A 22,760-nucleotide genomic window follows, 5' to 3' on the forward strand; every position below is an offset into this window, starting at 1 on the left:
GTCTCCTTTGTCCTATATTTGAACATAGGCTATATGTCAGGGTAAGGTATATTGCACTGATGTTTGAACAAGACATTCAGAACATGTCTAAACAATACCAGTACTATTTAATAGTACTAGAGTACACATATTGTACACATAGGTGATGAAGTATTATTTTGACATGTTGGAAGTTACATTTGATGCAAAAATGTTATTATTAGGTGGGTATCTGTCTGCCCTTGCTGTGGAACTGCAGTCTTTGACTCATAAAGGGCTATATAACTCATTTGGCATCTGAATGAAGGCCAATTACGGTTGTCTGTGGAATGTGCTACATTTCAAATTCTATCAAGTGAGCACTAATGGTTGTCAGGAATGGTTGTCTGGTCATTTATTCACATGTAGTCCTTCATACAATGACCTCATAAGTGGCTGAGACACATTCCATTATCCACTATTCCACTACAAAAACCAATGCTGGAGGGGTACCTACAGCATCAAACTTTGAAGACCATCACCAGTTTGCTGCATTTGCGCTTCGGGAGTGAGCAGTGGCTGGTAATGTAGCAGCTGATTTTCTGATGAGGATAAAAGATTAACATTTAAAATGTGCTGAAGCCCTCTCTGTGCGAACTGCGTCCAGTGCACCTTCCGGATGATGTGTACTGACGCCTAGCCCATGATTTACACATTAACATTACATCTGTTACGTGCACCCTTGTGGAGAAAATTACAGGACATTTTCTTATTATAAAGTTTGTGCAAGATTTGATCAAGGTTTTCACCTTGGAAAGAGGTCGTTTGGCAATTACGGAGTGGCTTGGAAATGTTTTCAAGCTCATCCCTCAAATCAGCGCTGCGGGGATTTAATCAAATGGAATGGAGACCTGACATGCATCATGAAAGCAGTTTTTGCTGACAGATAAGATTAACATATTAACGCCACTCTGTGCAGACACTTTTTTAACGCAAGCATTGTTTCTTTACCCAAAAAATAAAACTGTTTCTTAAGTAGGGTGTATATCATTAAGAAGCCAAACTAACCAACACCCAATCTGTTCCTCTGGTGTGCATCCATCATCAGTCACAAATGGAAAACAGTCCACTTTGGCAAAAGGTCACCACGCTTGATTTGCTCCAGAATGGAAATAGTACCTTAAGTATCCACAGCTGTGAGATTCACACATTACTGTGTGCCCTTGCCTGTCCAGAAATCTAACACCTCATTTCATTTACTCATTAACTCATTAAGGCATTCACGTAATTAAATAAGTGGCGGTCATGTGCTCAGCGGGCAGCTCTGGTAATTGTATCTTTTCATCTCTCTCTCTCTCTCTCCTTGTTCCAGTGTCTTGAATTGCTGTCCGAGTGGGTGCTTATAGCCTCTCAGTGCATCTTCAATTTAATTGAGGTTGATCTTTATGATCATGTGATTAAAGATAAAAAGGTAAAAAGGGAGGGATGGATGGATGGATGGATGGAGAAGCCAGTCCACATATGTTGACTTCCTGGTATTCATTTTCAAAAAGTTAATGCGAGAAAAAACAGGCTAATTAAATTTTTTTCTGGAATGACAAAGGCTCCGTCGCTGTTAGTAATCCTTCTCTCTCTCTGAAATCCCCTTCAAAAAAGGACAAAGGAGCTTCCAAGTAAAGAACGAATTCACAATCTAGTTAGTGACCGCACAGTCAAAGAACTGAGGTGTGTGCCGTATCACAGCAGCCTTTACACCACTCAAAAGCACACAAAAGAGCTTTCAGCACCACAGCCACAGGAGGGGTGTGGGTGCACATGGAAAATATGCACAGAAGACTCCCCTCTCTCCCTCCCTCCCTCCCTCCCCGCTCTTGCCCTGCACTCCCTTTCAATCACACTCCAGCAGCACAGAGCAGGTAGTTTGACCAGAGGCAGCGGACCGGCCCCTTCTATTAATTCCCGCTGAATAAGAAAAAGCAGTAAAACTAAATTTATCCAAACACCATTAATCACAATGGCTAGGAGCGTCTATTTTAATGAACGGATTCTTTCTCGGGGCATCTAACGGGCAGTTAATTTGCCATTTAAACCCCACCTGTCTGTGTCAACTAGTCCGTAGAGAGGCGCATAAATGTGGTCCGACGACTTTTTCCGAGTGAAGGGTTGGGTTGTATCCATTCCTTCATGCGGCGCTAGTACAGTCCGGGACAAGGCCCGTTTAAAAGGATCCAGTGTGCAAAGAGCCTGATGAATAACCTAGGCTTTTTATTTCTTCACACATGCTGTCTGTCCATGCACACAGTTTATTGTGCAGTTTGTCGTATCTGTGATGTGTGTTATACTGTATCAGATTGTTTATCACCATGTACTAAGAGGCATGAATGCTGGACTTATTGACACAATCTTGTCGACTAATTTTGGCATTTTCGTGCATAATTAGTAAGTGGTATTAATCAGCATTTAAGACATTTTTGGCGGGGAACCTCAGCAACTGGATAATATCCAGTCATGTTTGTGATGACCAAAACAGGTATTTTAAGCCAAAACGTGTGTCTGTGCACTCAAGGTCATCCATGTCAATGATCATTGTTTACATTCGGATCAATGTTTCCAAAAGTGTTGGCGTCACTTTGTCTCTTTATTGTGTTATTGTTGTGCTGCTCTGAGGATGAAAGTTATGCTATTTAGGTGCATTGAAATGAGTAAAAGTACAGGAAACTCTCAGCTCTGTTAAGTCAGATGTAAATAATCAATGATCTGAAATTTGAAAAACTTGTTTGCTGCCGTTTTTACTTTTGCTTGGTCTTAAGTATGCTACATCTAGAGATCTCTTGTGTTTTCTCCTCCTTTTCTTATATATTTATGTATACAAATCTGAACAAAGATTTTTTTAAAACACTATAAATCTATAGTTTTTACTTAAAATTGATCAACCTTTCATATAATAATTCAAAAACTAAAATCAATCTGCATACCTACAAACTGACTGAACTTGTGTTTTCTAAATATTTTCACAGATCTGGTCACAAAGACGAGAATTGAAAAGTTGACCAGTCAGTGACCACCCGTGTGCGCTGTGTTTTCTGTCTGTCCCAGTCACCTCAGGTTCACGCTCTCCAGTTTCTATCATTTTTGACAGATTTGACACTAACCATGTCGTCCAAGCCGCTCTCTTCATTAAACATTTCCTGCAGCTTTGGTGAGACATTCCTGCACGCGCTCAGTGCGCACACACACAATTAGCGCTTGTTAAAGAGCATGTGATATGGTAAATACGCCACCATCTTCCCGTAATTACAGCCTCCTGTGAACCTTAGAGGAGGAGTGAGTGCTCTGGGTGACTTGCCTAAGTCCAGGCCGTCTTAGCGTTGGTTGCTTTTCTTGCATTTTTTGCCTTATCTCTGACCCTGCTGCCGTCCCTTCACTTTCCTCTCTGCTGGTTATTTAGCACTTCAGTGGCTAGCAGGACTAATTGGAGGAAGAGACAGGTAGAGGCACTCTGCGGCAATCAGTCTTGTTAGTGGCGGGGCTATAGCTCACACTAGGTGATCTTTTTGTTTTTGCAGTGTGAACACTGGAGGGAAGGCATGAACTTTTGACACACTCACATATGGGGCCCCTTAGCAGCCTGCCAGGCTTCACTTATTGTGGTCAACGTTGAGGTTCTCCGTGTAAGACCATGAAGTCAAAACACCTCTTTCAATGAATATTTTTGAACATCGGAAAATAAATCCACAGTACTTCAATCCCTTAGTGCCTCATATTCTTTTTTTCATTTCTAAGAAACATTTAGATTTTAAGACATAAGATTAGAGTAATGGCATTTCCCTTGCTGCATACCAGTCCCTGGCTCTGTCTCTTTCCCCTATTCCTGTGTCAGTGTGTGTGGTAAAGCCCCGGTTCAATAATGATGTGTTGGTGCGAGCGTGTCCACTGTGCGCTGACATGTTGCGGCGTAATGCAGCCAGGCAGGTGTGAGGGTCACAGCCAGTTTGTGGGCCAGCGCCTTGACCCCTGCTGTCTGCTTTGTCTGACCGTCAGAGGAACCCCTTAATTAGACCCCTTTGGTTTTGCAGTGTCTGCCCGACGCAGCCCAGCAGACACTCGGCAACAATCCCTTCATTAAATGCTCCTGGTTGACTTGGCAAGAAGAGCCTCGGTTTTCCCAATTCCTGCTGCACAAAAGGCCACGTTAAGAAAATCTCCTCTAATTTTTCACTTTGAATCGTGAGCGCCTGCTTCCCTTTTCCCCCCATGTTATTGAAAAACACATCCCTGTTTATTAGGATATTCGGATTCACCATGTTGTGGATGGTTTGAATTGTTTTCAAATTTGAAAAGAAACTTTCATCACCAAACTTTGTCCCTCTGCAATGTATATTTCCACTTTGTTGGGGTTAGAAAAACAAACACAGCCAGAAAATATCCAAAATCCTTTTTACAACATATCCAGTGGTGGTTTACAGTGCATGGGCTCGAACTTTGGTCATTGGCTTGGTTGTCTCCTTGCCTAAATGTAACTCCACCACCATCCACTCCACCTCCAGCCATGAAAACCACCTCATATACATGTAATGTGAATAGAATACCAAAGGAATGATGTTGACTGTCCTAAAACACTGAAATCAGTTAGCATTTTTGCACATCCGGTTCCAGTTTTTTCAATGGCTTTTTCAATGGCAATTCAAAAAATACATAATTAAAGTCCCACAGTTTAATTATACAGTGCTTACTTGTCTTAAAAGTTGCTAAGAGCTTGTCGGTAACATTAAACATCATGCCGAAAACTCATCTACTCACTAGTCCGTCTTTACAGGACACGCCGACTTAAGCTGCCAAATATTCTAACTAAGTTGTAGCTTGATCAACTTAAAGTAAGGAGTGCACAGGATAGTGAAGTAACACATAGTGTGGGTGACATTTCAGTCATGTGACCACAAAGTCTGCTTCTGTAGCTTTTTAAATCTAGGTCTACGATTGTATAAAGGATGTTACCACATTGGCTCAGGAATGCTTCGTTAAAACCAAAAAGTTATTTTTTGTGTGTTTTTTTTAATTTACATTTTGCACTGCCTGCTGTCTTTTTGGAATCAGGGTCGAACATTTACAGAGGCTAATCTGCTGCACATCGGTCAAATCGGAATTTTCTGGAAACGTTCAGGAAGATTAATTACAGGTTTACACGCTGCTGCACAGTGTTATTGTAGCAAAATGTTGCCTTTGGTTGGTGTGTGTGCGTGCTGTGTGCGCATGTTACGATTATGTAAGATGTCAGAGTAAAGTGATCAAGTGGCCAGAAAATGAATGAGAACAGAGCTGCGAGGGAATTAACTAAAGTGCAGCTCAGTGGCAGCCGGGCCTGCCGACAAGAACAAGGAGGCTTTACTCCGGAGAGATCCAGCGAGACCTGGCCCAGTGACCTTCAGAGGTGGAGAGACAGAGAACGAGGGAGGGGGAGAGGAAGGATTTCATTCTGCTGTTCTTGGCCCTGTGCGCGCCGTCGCCCCGGTCCGTGGAAAATCACAGAACACTTTTCTTAATGGCACCTTCAGAGCCGGGCAGACACCTTCTTTACACGGATTCCATCTGTGAGGTTGTGTGGCTGTTTTGTAACCACTGCGCCCACGGGTTGAAACCCGAGCCACAGGTGTGTTTCAGGTGCAGCTCCACAGAACAGGGCCTTGTGCATTGTTGTCATCGCCAGCCCCTTTCAGGTGGCTTCAGTGTTAGTAGTCAAACATAAAGAGATTACATTATTGTCCCTCTAAGTGATTCGATAAGGTTCCCATAAAAGACGCTACATCAGTGGAAAGAAAAGCGAGGGGGATATTTTGAGGAAATCTGATCAGCTCATTGGCAGCCGACCTGATATTTCAGCTTTCACTTTGTTATGATTCGCCACAGCTGTAGTTGTTTAAAAGAAGACTCGGTAGAATAAAAAAAAATCGCTTCAGGGTTATTCCACCAAATTTGTGACAACAGTGCGGGGTGATGTAAAAATGTGTAACCATTTGCACAAGTGTTAGAAGTAGTGTATTGCTTTACAAAAAGGAAACAAATACAAAAATAAGACAAGCAAACTCACAGCTGCTGTATAATCACAGTTTAATGTTATTAAGTGTTGTCTCAGTGAGCTGCAAGACGATGAAAAATAACCACGAAGCAGACTGACACTTCGTTGGGAATGAAAAGAAACCAAGCCTGCGTTGTCAAATGTTGTCAGAAATGTTAGAATTATCAGTCTTGGCCACACCGAAGCTTCCTCAGATGACTTACAGTATTGCGAATAGCTCCAGCCAATTGCTGTGGTTCAACTGCTCCAAAAGGCCTGGTTTGGTTAGTCAGCAGAGTGGTGGTAATGTGTGTAGAGTGATACTAAAATGGTTGAGGCAGGGCACTGAAGTTGCATTAGCTGCTTGGCATCAGCTCCGCTCCTTCATGCTTCACACTTGATATTCCACCAGCTGTGTGGTGAGCTAGTAACATTCAATCCACATTTAAAGAGGTGCACGGAGCGGCCATTAGAACGATTTGCTCATGCTGATGCTGTGGAAACGAGCGTGGCAGTGGAGACTGGCATCGTAAGTGGGCAAAAGGAGTATGAATTGAATCTGTTGAGGGGACCGGGAACCAGTAGAGGATGGATGATGCATACAGTGAGGGGATAGAGATTTGTAAATCCCCTTTTTAAGGTTAAGTTCATCCAAACATCCCCCAGAAAAGAAGACTTGAAGGACAAGGGGTCGCAAGTTGGGAAACTAACAAATCACTGCACAAATCACAAAATGGTCAAAGCAAACCGGATCGTTGGTGTATGAAAGGTGGTGGTGGGAATAAAACCCACATCCATCCACTGACAAACAAAGACATTGGACCCAAAAACCCAAAGGTGGGAGTCACTGATCAGGGGAGGGAAACAAAACGCAGCAATAACGTTGCAGCATTCTCCTAAGCAACTGAAGTAGATGAGGACTTGTTTTAAAATTGAAAAACAAAGTCAAATAAAAAATAGAAAATGCATCCATACAGCTTGTCAGGCACGATCCAGGTCTCCTAGATTGAATCCCAGAGATCCCAAATTGGGTTGAGATGATGTTATTTACACCCTTTTTAAGCCAGAATCTTCACTGTAGCCATTAGGCTAGATGTGTTAGTGTGCACCCTAAAACTACGCATCAGTTCATTTGGGATCGCAGCGCTTCTGGAGGATGCATATTCAGTTTAGTTTTTAGTTGTTTTTTATGTTTAACTTCCCGTCTACCTCAGCTGTTTTGGAGAATGCTGCAACGCTGTTTTGCTGTGAAGCAAAGTTTTCATTTTTGGGTGAACTTACCTTTGGATAGCTCAAATTTTGGGGGAGTCGTGCTGATCAATGAGCTGGACCACTTTAAGGCGTACTTAGATTTAATGAGATTCTGTCATTAATGTGATGAGGTACCTTGATTTGTCATACAGATTTACTTAATAGAAGCAGAATTTACATAAAAATTATAAATATCTATGTATATTCTTACACACGCATGCACCCCTCCATTCATACTAATAGCTACACTAAAAACAATGAATACAACTATAGACATACATACGTCTGTACACTTTAAAATGCCGTAAAACAACAAACAAACACACTAAAAAGTAAAAACAACTAATATTCACGTTTATATCAAATATACTGTAGACGTACAACTTTTTTGTCAGTTTCTCAACACAATGTGACATATAGCTGCTTTACATGCCATCCCGGGGTTAAGTTTGCTTCACTGGCTCGAAGCGGTGCTAAGTGAAATATTTATGAGTATCACAAAAGTTTTGACATTTACAATCTGACTCAGAGAATCGCCCCCACACAAACTCTGCTGCTGCAACAAACTTAATAAGTACCTGCACACTGTGCATCTTTATGCATGTCTGAAGGCTGTCAATTCAAAGTATGTGGAGACATCATGTTCCCTCCTTGTTGTCTGGGAGTTACTAGTTGCTTCATGAGTGTAGCTTTCGTCCGTGAGACCCTGAATCAAACAGCGACACATGATAACATAATTTATTGCATCGGCCAATGACATAAATAATGGCCCAGGAAAAAAAAGGATTAGAGAGAAGTGATCATGTTTCAAGTGTTTTTTCAATATCTCACTACGTCGTCACATCATGAGAGAAAGACACAGAGTGAGTGAGAGAATGAGACAGCGTGACAGGCAGACAGAGGAAGGGGAGAGAGGGCGAATCTTGCTGTGACAGCCTTTTCACTCCTTGTGAATGACGTTTTTTTTCTTCCCCCGTCAGCATTCTTTCGGGACTTCAAAGCGTCAATCTCAGCAGAGTGATTTGGCCCTGCCATTGTGTAAATCTTGAATATTCATCAGGATCTTTCTTTGCCTCGAGGGGCCTGAGACTCTGCTGGGGACCTGATGGGATCCCACAAAATGTAACCACAATATGTAACTGGTGGATGTGGATGTTGTCTGATGCCTTTTGTGAACGTGGGTGTCTGGCTTTAGATGGATGCGGAAGTTAAGTCTCATTGGTTGGACAAAAAACGAAGCATCTAAATCAATCACAGTAAGATGGAGGATTCTCTCTATTAGTAAGTTGTTGAAAGTCGCTGTGCTAGTTTTACTCCATGTTGCCGAAGTTGCTGGCGCTTCTTACAACTTACAACTAGATAAGAACACAGATCGTTGTCCTGCTCAATAACGAAGATGGCGTCATGCTATCTCAACTCTCGCAACCCGATTGGACCATCTGGGGTAGACAGCTGTGTCGCAACGGCAGTAAGCTGCTTTCCAGGATTCTTTGACAGCAGTTTCAATACTGAGCTGCTGAAAATCCTCCTAATTTCACAGAGCTGAGAGTCAGTTTTGGGCCCCCGGCTGGAACATCGCTCACGACACGCATTCCGTCTTGTGCCCGGAGTAATTTCATCATCTGTGTTCCGCCATGGCTTTTTGTTTCACAGGTTAGCAGTGATTTTTCACAGTCATCCATCCCGCCTCTCTAGCTGTGCGATGAAAGGTGCGTTCGCTCGCCCTCAAAGTCCTCTTCTGAAATCAAGAACGTGGCTCGTTTTCATGGCGCATTGTAACGCCGCTGCTGGTATTATTGTAAGGTCTCCGTTTCATAAGGAAAATGTTTGCCTCGTGAAATGGAGACAGATTATTACAAACAAATCAAGCTGCATTAATTGATCTCTCGACTGCTGGAGGGCAGAGTGCGGGGGATACGGAGTCTGCAAAGCAAATTGAAAGTAATCTCACAGCTAAACTACTCCCCTGCACTTCCCTACCAGTTTCTCCCGAGTCAAAACCCGACTCCCACTCGACTAGGAGGTCAAAACAAGAAGTGGAGCCCCGTGGGTGAAAACGCAGTGCCAGCAGAAAAAAGGTTATCTTCATGACAAGTGGAGAGAAACTTGATTTATTGATGTTCATTGTGCGCCAAAATTTCTGCCAATGTAGGCGGATTTAATACTAATTTTATTCAAAGGGAGAAGACGAATATGCCTTCTCAGATAGTGTTTACAGTGCCCTGCATGGCAAGCACACAGCTCCTCATGGGATGGACTCATTGCTCTGTCAAAAGGGTCAACACAGCACTCCAAATTGTGCTACTAAATTCTGTCCATGCAATCATACACCACCCAAAGATCATATATCAACTTTATTAAATAAGCTGAACTTTAAGTGCTACATTTAGAAATGTATTCGTACACGGGTATCATAACGAGTATTTAAATGTCAGGAGCGGTGGGCAGAGGTTTTTAATGGTGTTGATCATCAGAGAGCAGAGGAGGTGTAGTCGGGATCAGTGACGTGGAGGTTTTCAGTCTGGTGAACTAAGTTAGAGAGCTGAAAACGTAGGTGATCCTAGGTTGGCCCTCAGTTCATTCCAATAAAAGTAAAGTTCAGATAAACGATCTTGGCACTGGAAAACTTTGTCAGATGTCCCTTTGTTTTTGTGGCCACTGAGCATGATCATTTGAGTCTTTTGCGGCTGATCCGGCAAGTAGACTTCCTGTAAACTTTTTTCACCCAAGTGGCATGAAAACAAACATATGAAATACAGCCCCATTGGACTTTACACACACCCTGGTTAGCGGCCTGACTTCCTCCTTTGCTGCTATAATAATTACCACGGCCACTAGAGGTCGCCACCCAGCCAGAAATGTTAGTATGGGATGTAATAAGCCCCGTATGGATGTTTTCCTGATGAGGACGGGGCTGTTAGTGCTGTTTGTGGGGCTTTGTTTTGTTATTTCTACTTTGCAAAAAAATTATGTTCTGCGTGTTTGTAAGAATTACAGTGATGCTCCAATAGTTTAGTACTGCAAATTTCACAGTTTCAAGTTGGGGGTCTTGCAATGGTCAAGCTTGAAAACATTCTCAATCCTACTTTTCCCTTAATAAACAGCATCGTTCCGTAGTGTGTTTAACTGATTGCAAACCTCCATAGTTAAAGAAGAAGCTGTTCTTTCCACGATGAGTCAAACAAAACCCTAATGTGTGAAACTGGTGGAGTGTTCCTTTTAATGCAGAGTGCTTGACTTGTGTTCTGGTGCTCGCATGTCTAATGTGATTATATTTCTCCCCCCGCTTGCAACAAACATAGTGGTTTTTATAGAGCGATCGAGGTGCTGACAGAGCGATTTCTCCGGCAGTATTAATCATCCTGTAACTATGTGCGCGATGACAGATGGTTTCTGCAGTTAAAATCCTAACTGAGAGAGGGGAGGGGAAGAAGAAGACGAAGAAGGAGGAGGGGAAGTGAAGAGTTAATTTCACTGAGAGCAAGTCTTCCAACCGGTCTGCCCCACTTTCAACCCCCTTTATATGGTGGAGTGACCCCCACCTACGGAGCCGCTCACTCCACTGGACCCCCCATCCCCGTGGGGCTGAGTGGGCTGTCTGAGAATACGGCGAGGCTCCACGCTGGGCGTTTGATGGAGCGCAGAAGGGTGTGCGAGGTGCACTGACCCCTTCACATCGCTCCCCATGCACTCGTGCTCCAGAATAGGCTGACTTATCACATGTAATACACAGCAATGCACAAATCAGCAGTGACAGCTATAGGGCCAGTGGAGCACTGGAAGGGGAGAAGTGGCTTCTGGGAGCTGCCGTTCCCACCCAGTCAGACTTTTAAGAGGGGACAGGTGTGGGGTGGAGCAGCCCATTTGGTTTCTTGATGTTGTTTTTCCTCCATTACTGCTTTAACACCACCAGAACCATTTGGTAATGGATAAACACATCCCTCTTCAAGGAAACAGTCTCTCACATGCCTGATTGAGGAAACTCAGCCACCTCCGACATGTTTATCATTTGCGTGTGGATGCCGCTTTCGGGATTGATGTAATCTGTCTAATAGCTGCACTTAATCCTCTTAACTTGTAACCCACATAACTCTTAAACCAGCGGAATGTGTCCCTATTGTTATCATTTTTTTTTTCTTCTCTCCTGTTGGATTGCATGTTTGCCTATGTGTCCGTATGCACTGGATTAGGGTGAAGTTGCAAAGTTGTGGCAGTGCCTGGAGGTGTGAGCTCTAATCACCTCTAATCACCTGACGTGTGATGGCCTGATCCCCGAAGCTCTACAAGTGTTTGTGTTTTCACCCCTTTTTCACACACGGACTCACATGAGGAACCCGACTCGATTCAGCCCCGCGCCTGAACTTTAATGCCAGACTCTTGGTTACAGATTAATGCCCCCGGTCGTTGCCATTCACACAACACCTGTGCCTGCAGCTGTAGTTCTTCGGGGTTGTTTAGAGTTTTTTTTTTTTCTCTCTGGTTTCGTAGTTTAAGGAAAAAAAAAAAAAAAAAACTGACCTTCAGGCGGGATTAGAGTAAATCCAGGGACTTTTATTTTAAGTATTTTGGACTTGTTAAGAAGGGGTTGTCGTTAGCTGCAGCCTTACTTCATCGTTTTTGGTGAATGCAGACCTTTAAATGTGGAAATTTAAATCCATTTAAAAGTTGAATTGTATTGTTGAACCTGATTCTAAAAGTTTTTTTCCACTTTCCCTCCTTTTTTTGTTTGTTTTATTAGTTTGACGTGGTGTGTTATTACGGAAAAAAAGGGGAATCAAATTCTTTATAGCAATAAATAAAATGCTCGAGAACCAGACACAAGCAGACGTGCGGAGAGTAACTGGTAACATCTGACAGAGCACTAACGTTTCAGTAAAATAATTAATTAAAGGTGCAGTATGTGCTTTTTTTTTTTGCAACATTCAAAATGTAAACAAAGTTGTCAAAGTAATATGAATAAATAACAGCACTGTTGTTGTGTCAAAGGTGTCTGTGTTTTGTGTTGCGGGGATATTCACAGAAGTTAGCATGCTAACCAGCTAGCCCTGGCCCATCCTACAAAGCAGGCTTTCGGAGGTGTGTGCTTGCTCATGCCTGACCTCCCTCTCCGGGCACAGTCAGCTACCAGGTAATAGGTCCGCTATCTGCACTGCTAACTGAGCTAACTAGCTTGTGGCAGCTACAGGTAGCAGCTGTTAGCGTTTACTCTGGTGATACGCCCTGTTTGTTTGGGGTGCGGCTTCATCAGGGGACAATTCTTACACAGTGCGCCTTTGATATGACAGCCTAATCTGGACATCTTTGCAGCTGAGGAGAGCATATTGTATGTGTGGCCGAAAGTGCTGTAGCAACTCTGCAGTTTTCTTGTGCACACGAAAGCTGAGCGCGCATGAAGCTGAGGTTGGGAACAGTGCTGCTGAGCCAAGTCGGTAACCCACGCTGACCCGTTCAATCCAACCACAAATTCCAGTTTAGTTCTGGTTTCTCGCTTCGGTGCATCAAACAATTCGCAGCTCTGCGTTGCAGGATTCGATACCAGGTGGTTTTGCCGACGCATATGTACATGTCCTTCTGTGAGTTTACGTGCCTCGGGTCAGACTGCAGTTTCTGTGGCCCTGTTGGCATGCTGCGTGCTTGTGTGCCTGTGGCAGTAAGCCATAATGCTTTTTCGCCGCTGGCTTTTCACACCTCATTCAGCCGCGGCCAGCTCACAATCATGGTTCACACCCTGGTTTGCCCGCCTCGATACTGCTCTTCTCTCTGATGTGAGAATCTGTAACGTTTGAGCAGAGAGAGAGGTTGTACGTGGGTTCAGATATGAACTCAGCTGTTCCCTCTGTAGTGAACCGGTCACAGAAAGGGCTGGACAAATAGCACAGTAAGAGAGCAACTAAGTAACACCCTCCTCCCCCCCTCTCTCTCCCCCCCTCTTCCCTCTCTGTGTCTGTGTCTCCCAGGCTGTCTGTGTGGAGTAGAGCTGGAGGCTGCGGGGCGGCTGTGTGCTGTGGGAAGTTCCTGAGAGCGCAGAGAGGCAGAGTGGCAGTCGCTCACAGAGACGCACTTGTAACAGAGGGGACTGGACTCTTCTCACTGGAGGATATAAAACACAGACTCGCACCTCGGCCTCTTTGCACGGGCACGTTCGTTGTGGCAGCACCTCAGGGATTTGGAGGAGGCGGGTGGGCGACTGGGGCCGGTGCTGGCGGGATGATGGTGCTGTGGCTGCCCCAGGAGTGGGCCTGGCAGGCTGTTCTCCTGCTGACCGGACTGGCATCACTGAGCCGCGGCTCTCATGGTGAGTACATAGGGAGTCATTGGGAAGACTGATGAGGCTGAGGCCTTAATGTAGTTTATTTTAGTTTGTTGTGTTTTTGGCTGAACTTTGACTGACAGGTGGTATTTGATTTTAAATTTGTGCATATTCTCCTTTTCAGAGATGGCTGAATGCACTTTATTTTTTAAATGTTTCTCACACATTTCATGCCATGTATTGCAAGGCTGCAGGTTATCCGTCTATTTTTTTTAACCTGTGGGGTATTTATGATGAGTGAAAAGCTATTACGATCTCCACGGGGGCTACCATGAGAAATGGGAGTGCATTTATCTGCCCCCCCTCTTCTCACCCACCCCCCAACCCTCCAACCACTCCAACCCTCCACCCCTCCAACCCCTTCACCCTCAGCCCCCCTCCGGTTCGTGTTTTGAATTGTTTGAAGATGGACAGCCAGTTGTCTTTTTACGATGAATGCCAGCAGTGTCACGGTGCCCCCGTAAGGTTGTGACAGGCGGGGAGGGGTCGACAAGCTCCCAGCCTCAAGAAGATGACACTTGTGCATTTGTTCTGTTTGTGATCAGAGAGGAGGGAGACATTGTTCGAGCATTTGTATAGGTGCAGCTTGGGCTTTTCTGTTTTGTAACGAATGCAATAAAAACTCAGAAGTTAGACTACGCAACTTTTTTGACAGAGCTCCAGTTTATGCACGAGAGATACGGGGCTCTTGATATGTGGAATAGCAGTTTGGCGGAGCTTTAGATATAGGCCCACTTTAAAGCCATGTTTTTAAGTTGCATTTGTTAAATTCAGAGCTAATCAGGCCTGTTTTTGAGCTATGGTGTGGTGGGAAGAAAAACAACCTTGTAACAAATGCCAGAATGGGTCATAATAAGCTGTTTTCACAGTCAGCCTACACGAGGATAGGCTGATTAAGTTACATAGTGCGCCTTTAAGTCAATCAGTCATTTTGCTTTTGTGATCTTAAAATGTAACAATGAGGGCTTTTTAATATAGCTGAAATGGAGAATCAATCCATCACATTGTATCTCACAGTCATTTCTTTGCATTATACTATAGTGAACTAAAAACATTTCAACTGTTGGTTGGTCGTAACAATCCATTTCAAGGTGTCATCTTTGACATTTTTCACAATTTTTAAAGCACTTTTATAGACCATCCGTTTATTTTAATTTTATTACGTTTATTTCTCGATGTGCATATTTATAAACATTAGGTTAGATGCAAGAATTAGCCAAGAGGCTTTTTGTCATCTGTTGTCCCTGGCCAAATGAATCCACTGATTAATCAGTAATGAAAAGAATAATTATTTGCAGCCCCACTTCTATTGATTCAAGTAGACAAGCTTTCTGCAATACTGTTGTCAAATACATATTAAGAGCACAGTTGGGTGTCAGGCTGTAAAGCCAGCATCTGGGTGCACACACACACACGCAACACACAAGCACAGTGTTTGTATATATTGCGATAGAGGTGATCTGAAAAATGTTGGATTTCTCAGACGTGATAGATGATGGATCTCGTTCATTTAACCACTTTTCCATACTCCTCTCATTCTGCCATAGCCCCTCGGACTGTGTCATACTTTTGACATAGATTTGGGTGTTCGTGTCAAGGGATGTGATTATAAAGTCAGTATACGGATACAGATATATCATCAACTTCAGCTTGGCGCACAAAGAAGTTTTGGTTTGAATCCTGCTACAAAGAGACGCTTTACTCGACGTGTGTCAAAAATAAAGACCAGCTGTAAAAGTCCCATACTTGACCGAGTGGTTCAGAGCTAGCTGTAACTTTTACAGTTGGTCTGCAAATACCTCAGCTGCTGATGAATGTGTCTTCAGAGAGTTTCCTTTCATTCTTATCTGTGCAGACGGAGCTAAGTGTGTTAACTTCTCATCCAATATTAGTCGAGGGAGTTTTGAGGGTCAGCAGCCTCAAGGCAAGGATGTGTGAAGATGTGAGTGAAATTCAGACGGAATCATCTCTGGAGAGAAGCGTAAACAGTCTGGATATAAACTGACAGGAGGCAAAGTTTCTGCTCATTTCCGGACCGACAAACAGAGGTGAAAATTAAGCTGTGAGCCCTCTTGGAAAGATTTCAAAGCTCTTTCTTTACTCCTTCTGTCCCCTTTTTCTTTCACAAATACTTGAGCCACCAGTTGCTTTTTCTGCTTCCTCTGTGATCTGATCTTTTAAAGGTCTCCCAAATGAGTAAAACATGTGGGAGGTTGCCCATAAATCTAAGCAGCACGGTCAATTTGCCACCTGTTTCTATAGGCTGGTGAGGTTCACAGAGAGTAGATGAGCCCCAGCCTAGTTCTTCCGGTGGCACAGCAGTGAAAATATAAGGAATTCAGAGCAGTAATATAACGATAATGCCTTTTCATGATGGTTAAATTGTTTAATATCATATCAGTTTTGGATAATTTCCTCTGTCCACATTTAGGTTGTGCTCTGTCTCATGTTTATAACCCTACACCACTGATCGAACATAAAAACGTAATGTGTCTTGGCCTAAGATGCTAACATGACTGCTTCCAGTAAAGGAGAAACACTCACACACATTAGTACATCACGAGTTTACTTGGCACCACCAAAGCTATCTTCTGGTCTTTTTGACAGCCGTGTCTAATCAACAGGGCTCTCTGGGGAGTTCGATGTGTAGTGTTTTCATTCACAGCGCTCTTCAAATATCTGAAAATGTCAGTGTGTCTCTGTAGGAGTGTGTGTCTCTGTAGGAGCCTTCAGAGGGGGTATCGTTTTATGTTGCTCTGCTTTTTTAATGTGATTGATTTTAAAACTAAATTTCATGAAATCTATTGAGAAGCTTTTAGTTTCATAACAAATTCTAGTTGGATTTAGGAGTGGGTAAGGGTTTGGATTAATTGAGAACTTAGTGGAAAATACTGGAATGCAATTTTTATTATTGGTGCAATATAACATTACAGGAAGACATAGGCAATTGAATATTTTTTAAACATACAACTATCCAGACATTAAAGGAGACATATCATGCTCTTTTTCAGGTTAATTATTTTATTTTGAGTTACTACTAGAGCAGGTTAGTGCTCGAAAAACACATCAGTTTCCTCATATTGTCTAGTGCTGCAGCACTGTATTCGCCCCCTGTCTGAAACGCTCTGTTTTAGCTCCTGAATGTCCAATCTGCTCTGCTCTGCTCTGATTGGTCAGCTCACACACGGCTGAGCCAGCACCGCTAATAACAACGGAGCAGCTATGCTTATGTGCCAAAAGAGCTGCTAAGCATTAAATTGTGCAAATGTATGACATGGTAACGAGGTGTCACCGCATGATCTCACAAAGTCATGGAATGACTGACGCCTGACACTTCAGGAGCAGTGTTGTCTGTGCGAGGGAAGAGCTTCTGTCAGTGTGGATTTTGACCTTGTTAGACCTTTTGCATGCACACAAACCTCTATAAAACACTGGAGGGAGGAAGAAAAAGGAAAAAAAGTATGATGGTTCTGCTTTAAGACAATTTTCGTGAAAGCTCCCATCGAACTGGGACACGAAATAAACAGTGGTAGGGAGGATAATAAGTACTGATAAGTACGAATAATGATGACAGTGGAAGATGTAGGTGATTTTGGTTCTGCAGGGTTGTAAATCCAGCATGTGAGGAATGTGATTCAGTTATATATATATATATGTATATATATATATATATATATATATATATATATATATATATATATATATATATATATATATATATATATATATATATATATATATATATATATATATATCGACATCGTTATAGGCCTCGGGGCTAATAACAGTGGTGCTGCCTTTTTTGGTAGTTATTTTGAATTCTGGACAGCAGGTGAAGACAGGTTATAAGATACTGAACTTTAAAGTTTGCCGCTTGCATGACATTGAAAGGAGATGGGGCCTTTTCGGGGTCCACATAGAATTGGCTAGTGTGCCTCACGCTGTTGACAAAAACGTAAGGTTAAACTAAATGTATGAAAACTAACTAAACAGTCCTCAATTTCATTGTACTCTCCTGTACAATGACAATAAAGACTATTCTATTCTAAACTGGAGATACAGGGAAAGTGTTATGTAGTATGTGTTATTGTTGCACCCTTTGGAAGACATCTGTGTAGATAAGGTCAGGGCGTAGTGTGGTGCGCTAGTCCAGAAGTACAAAACAGCAGCAGTTGGTCCTCAGCAGGACCGGTCTCCTCCAGCCTTCTGTGTGCTGCTTCCTGTCAGGATGTGGATACGGTTCCCCCCACACAGAATTTGATCCCCAGGCAGATGTGCTGCTCCAGCGGTCAGGCATGGGAGCATATTCTGTGTGTTTGTGTAATATTGTTCATGTGTAACACATGATTATACCTGCCTTGTGAGATTTGCAAGTTTAGATCTACTGTATGGTTCATTCGAGGAGGATTTAAGGAACGTCCTCAAGTTTTATATTAAAAGGGTTGTCTCTGAATAAAGAAGTCATGCTTATAAAACTGTACTTTTAATTAACAGGAAAAACCACAGTGTCAGAAATTCAAGATTATATCAACACAGAAACAATTTTGTGGAATCGGTTCATTCTTTTTCAGTATATCTGGTGTTGAGTCTGGATTATAGTATAGAGACCTTGGACAACCTTGAGTAAAAACAGAAGCTTTGTTTCTTTGGCAGAGGTATTATTGTGGGGTAACATGACATTTTGTGGTGGAGCTATGGGCTGTAGTCTCTCAATGCGTCTGTAACGGAGCCCAGCATTAGTCGGTGGCTTGTGGCTTTTTTCCAGTAAGTCCAGACCACATGGATAGACAGACGAGCAGCGGGATGAACTGTGGAGAGACAATGTAAAAAAAAAAACGTATGTCTAGAACTTCAAAGGGAATAAATAAGACGAGATTGAGATACTGACTGTGTTCGCATGAGTGGTGCGCACACACACACACACACATACACACACACAGTCAGTACAAGGCCATGATTTCAGAACATGCCAGCATCTGCACCTGTTCTATGTCCATCAGTGTGTGCAGCAGATTGTCCAACTCTGCATCCATTCTCTGTGGCTGCTGTGTGGTAAAGCCGGTTTGTTGTATTCTATTTAATGCAATGGGATTGTAATGTTTCATCTTTTTGTTGTTGGGTTCAACGACTGGAATGGAAAGAAACGTTTTCACACAAGGACACGGGCTCACAAAGAGTAAAAGAAAATTAGGTCATGCTCTCACTTTTATCGGGAAAGGATCTTGTCTAAGCAAAGAAATCTGTTTATCTGAGAAATGCACACTGCATAATGAGTTCTTTAGTTCAGAAGTCTCATTACATAAAACAAATCCTCAGCGTTTGTCCTATCTTTAGTTTCAAAAGAGAAAACTCTCTTTACTTAGCATTGGCTGGCTAGCTTGCTGTAATGGACAAGAAAAATGTGGGTATTGAAATTTTAGCTTTGATGAGTTGATAAGAATAAATTGTGTCAACTGAGAGAACATACTGTGAATACACCTGTTACTGACCTGCTGATGGAAATTTAGAGTAAACAAGCCAACATTGGTGTTAGCATCTGTAACAGGCTAACACCATGTTTAGCTTGTTGGAGGCTAACCATTACCCTCAGATCTCACTGTTAGCTCCTCCAACAGGCTAAAATCAGTGTTAGCTTCTAGAAGCTAAGAACAGTGTTGGCTTCTCCAACAAGCTTACAACAGTGTTAGCTTATCCAGCAGTAGGTTTGTTACTTCGGAGTTTCGTTGACATCGCCACAGGCCTCAGATCTAACAACAGTGGTGCTGCCATTGTTGGTAGTTATTTTGAATTTAGGACAGGGTATATGCCATCCTTACTTCAGAAATTATACACTTAGGATAGATGTGGTATATTTAAACTACTATAGATAAGATGTTAGGTAAATATGATCCTATCACTGTTTTTCTTACCCACATGTAAGATTTTGGAAAGGTGCCCTGCTGAAAAAAACCAGCATAGACCAGCACTAAAACCAGCACCAAAACACAACATATAACCAGCATATGTTGTGTTGGTGCTGGTGCTGGTCTGTGCAGTTCTTTTGAGCAGGGTGGCATCAGTAACTTCATTTTTCTTTATGATACAAGACTGTGTCTGTGTCTCTCGTCTCTTGGCATTTATTGGAATATAGGGAAAGTCTGTGCGTCTGCTCTGTATGTGTCTTTCAGTGTTTTGTTGTGGATATAGCAGCTCTCTGCTGTATTCACACCCACCTGGAAACTTCTCTCTGTGCAGCCCGTGTGAATCCCTGACAGGTCAGGCTAGTTTTTCTGTGGGTCAGGGGCACAATGTAAAGAAGGGTCTACGGCAGACAGACAGATCCCCCTCCATAAATTTGTTGTGGCATTATTGCTGAGGGTGGTGGGAGCCTCAAAGTGACCATCGCATTCCTTCACAAAGGGCTTCTCTGGTCACGGTCGGTAAACACAGAACAGGTTGCTGGAAGCCTCACGGTGGAAATACAGGGCCTGATGTGGGTGTAGCAGCAGAGAAGGAGCAAGTAAGGAATGTGCTCCTCAGACACGTTCTCATATGTGTGTGTGTGTGTGTGTGTGTGTGTGTGTGTGTGTGTGTGTGTGTGTGTATGTGTGTACAATATGCACACATGTGTGAGTGTCTCGTGTGGCAGAGGCCTTTGAAGCCTATAGGGGGTTAAGAGGGATGGTGGCAGGGTGGAGGAGGATGTATGGCCTCTTTGCAGGTTGGTTGTGACCTCCTCGGGGTCAGAGTGCACTCTGGAGACACCGGGGAAGATGTCTTCTGCGAAGGAGGTGATTTATCATGGCCACCTGGAGTAACTTATCTCCCTTTTCTCTCATGTCCTCCTCCAGTCCGCGATGAGCGTTCGGCAGATTAAACAGCCGTGGTGCTGTGAAGTCGGCTCTCGTGAAACGACCGTGTTAATTGGACACTTTAGGCTGATTTTTTTCCCCCCATTTTTCTGCACATTTAAATTCCCCTGTCAACATTTTTCTGTGAACTTATCTCATGTAATAGAGCTAAATCTGTTTTGCATTGATTTCCAGCTATGTCTTGATGGAAAAACAAAACCCAGTATTATAACAGTATATCTATTGATTGCCAGTGTTTGTCTGGATGCATCCCACACTCTATCTCTTGTGCACAGGACAAATTGGAGCAGCCGTGGACAGTGTAAATATCCATCAGGAGTTAAATGAGTTATTGTTTTCATGGGACACAGTTTCTGATAAACCCTTACTCTGTACAAAACACTGCACCCACACATACTGAGCTATAAAAAAAGAAAGAAACAAAGTAGCTATAGTTTTCATTTTCAAAATATGTCATGGTCACATAGCCTGATCTCTGAAATGCCCAACTCCTGACTCACCACAGACTCAAAAACATCTTAAATTCACACTTTTCCATAACTGAACTGATCACCCAGGTACATACCTTAGGCTAAGACTTAGAAAGCCTGATCCTCATCATAGTATGAAGTGGTGCACCAGCACATAATTTAGGTGACCCCAATAATGCATTTAATTGAATTTCTTAACAAATTATATAAATGATTGTTGACGGACACAGAGGTGTAAATAAAAGTTTTTCTTCATTTAAATCAAAGCCCCTGCAACGAGACATTTCAGTAACAAATATATTTTTATACATAATTTTACTCTAACCTGTTCCATATCATGTCAGTGCAATCAATGAAAATGTTTAATCACAGTTGACAGGTCAAATTTTAAATTTTCGCTATTGATTATTCGTGGTCAAAACATGAATAATAAATAGCTGTGACAACACAGCAGAGTCATTTACAAGCCAGCCGTAATTGGTAAACAATTTTTACCACCACCAAGGAGGTTATGTGTTCACTTGTGTCTGTCGGTTGGCTGGTTGGTTTGTCAGCCGGATCACACAAAAACTACCAAACAGATTTTCACAAAACTTGGATGGAGAATGGATATCCACTCAGTATAGACATCATTATGTTTTGGTGTGGATCCAGATAAAGGGACGGATCCAAAACATTTTTCTCTGTTACTGTAAAATTGCGAAATACGGCATTTTCAAAATGTTTCCACATGTTTGTTCAATTCTCACGGAATAATGCATGGCGCTTAGTGAAAATAATTAGGTGTATTTACATAGCTGCAGGTACAATTTGATGTGGATCCAAATACAAATCTGGATCTATAGGTTTTGAATATGTTTTATTTGGTAATGGATTAGGCTTGATTGAATTAATGGGGGTTGTTGGGCCTTGATGGGATACTGAGTAACTTTACTGAGTGTCATTCTAATTTTTTTAATGTCTTTAACATGGTTTGTTTTCATCAAGGTCACGGGATGGCCAGTATGTTGCTTGTTAACAGGGTTTAGATGTTTGCATGTGACATTTCTCATCTCTTTGTCCATATTCTGTATCAGCAGAGCACAGTTTGTTATATTTGCTTTCTCCAGTAGCCTGTTATACTGTCACACAAACACAAATGCGGCGCAAAAACATGCTGTGGATATACCCTTGGAAAAAAAATCAGTTGATTATCAAATTTTGTATTTCATGACAGGCTAAGTTTGGTCCTTTACTCACACATTGGAATGATACACCGTCCACAGTCACGCTACCTCTGTCACCACGGAAAACTTGACTGAAAGTGAAGAGGCAGGAAATGTGGCAGACCGAGGTGATAATGTTCAGCCGCAGCCTTCAGAAATGAGAGGAGATGACAAACGTGGTCATGAAGAGGGCTGATGAACTGTCGTCACGATTGCGGATATGTTCGGGAAAGCTGAAGCCAGCGTGGGTGCGCACAAAGACGCTGATGATAATGAGCTTTTTTCTCTCCAGATGGAGTTATTCTCTATACATAACCTACAATTGCTTCAAATATGAGTGTGTTTGTGACACCTGATGTGTGTGTCTATGTGTGAGGGAACAGCTTGTGGAATTTGCGGGGGATGCAGATCAGATTTCGGGGTGACCTTGAGGTGCCCCGTAGCTGACACAGCAAGTCTGTTTAGTGAATGTGTGTGTGCGTGTAGTGTGTGTGTGTGTGCGTGTGTGCGTGTAGTGTGTGTGTGTGTGTGTGTGTGTGGGGGGGGGGGGGGGGGGGGGAGTGTGCATTTATGTGGTAACATGTGTGAGAAACAATAGACTTAGGAGATGGATTTATGATAATAACATACTGATCTTTTATATCACACACCCAAATCTATTGT

General features: G+C 42.7%; 1 protein-coding gene across 1 annotated transcript in view; it reads left to right on the forward strand.

The window, feature by feature from the left end:
* Positions 1 to 22,760, forward strand: part of bmpr1bb (bone morphogenetic protein receptor, type IBb) — a 59,962-nt gene that overhangs the window by 26,604 nt on the left and 10,598 nt on the right. The window contains exon 3 of the mRNA XM_030436273.1: positions 13,219 to 13,556. Within this exon, the coding sequence (XP_030292133.1) occupies positions 13,219 to 13,556 (338 nt within the window). The remainder of the gene's footprint in view (positions 1 to 13,218; positions 13,557 to 22,760) is intronic.

The sequence above is a fragment of the Sparus aurata genome, chromosome 12 (assembly GCF_900880675.1).
Source record: "Sparus aurata chromosome 12, fSpaAur1.1, whole genome shotgun sequence".
Taxonomy (NCBI): domain Eukaryota; kingdom Metazoa; phylum Chordata; class Actinopteri; order Spariformes; family Sparidae; genus Sparus; species Sparus aurata.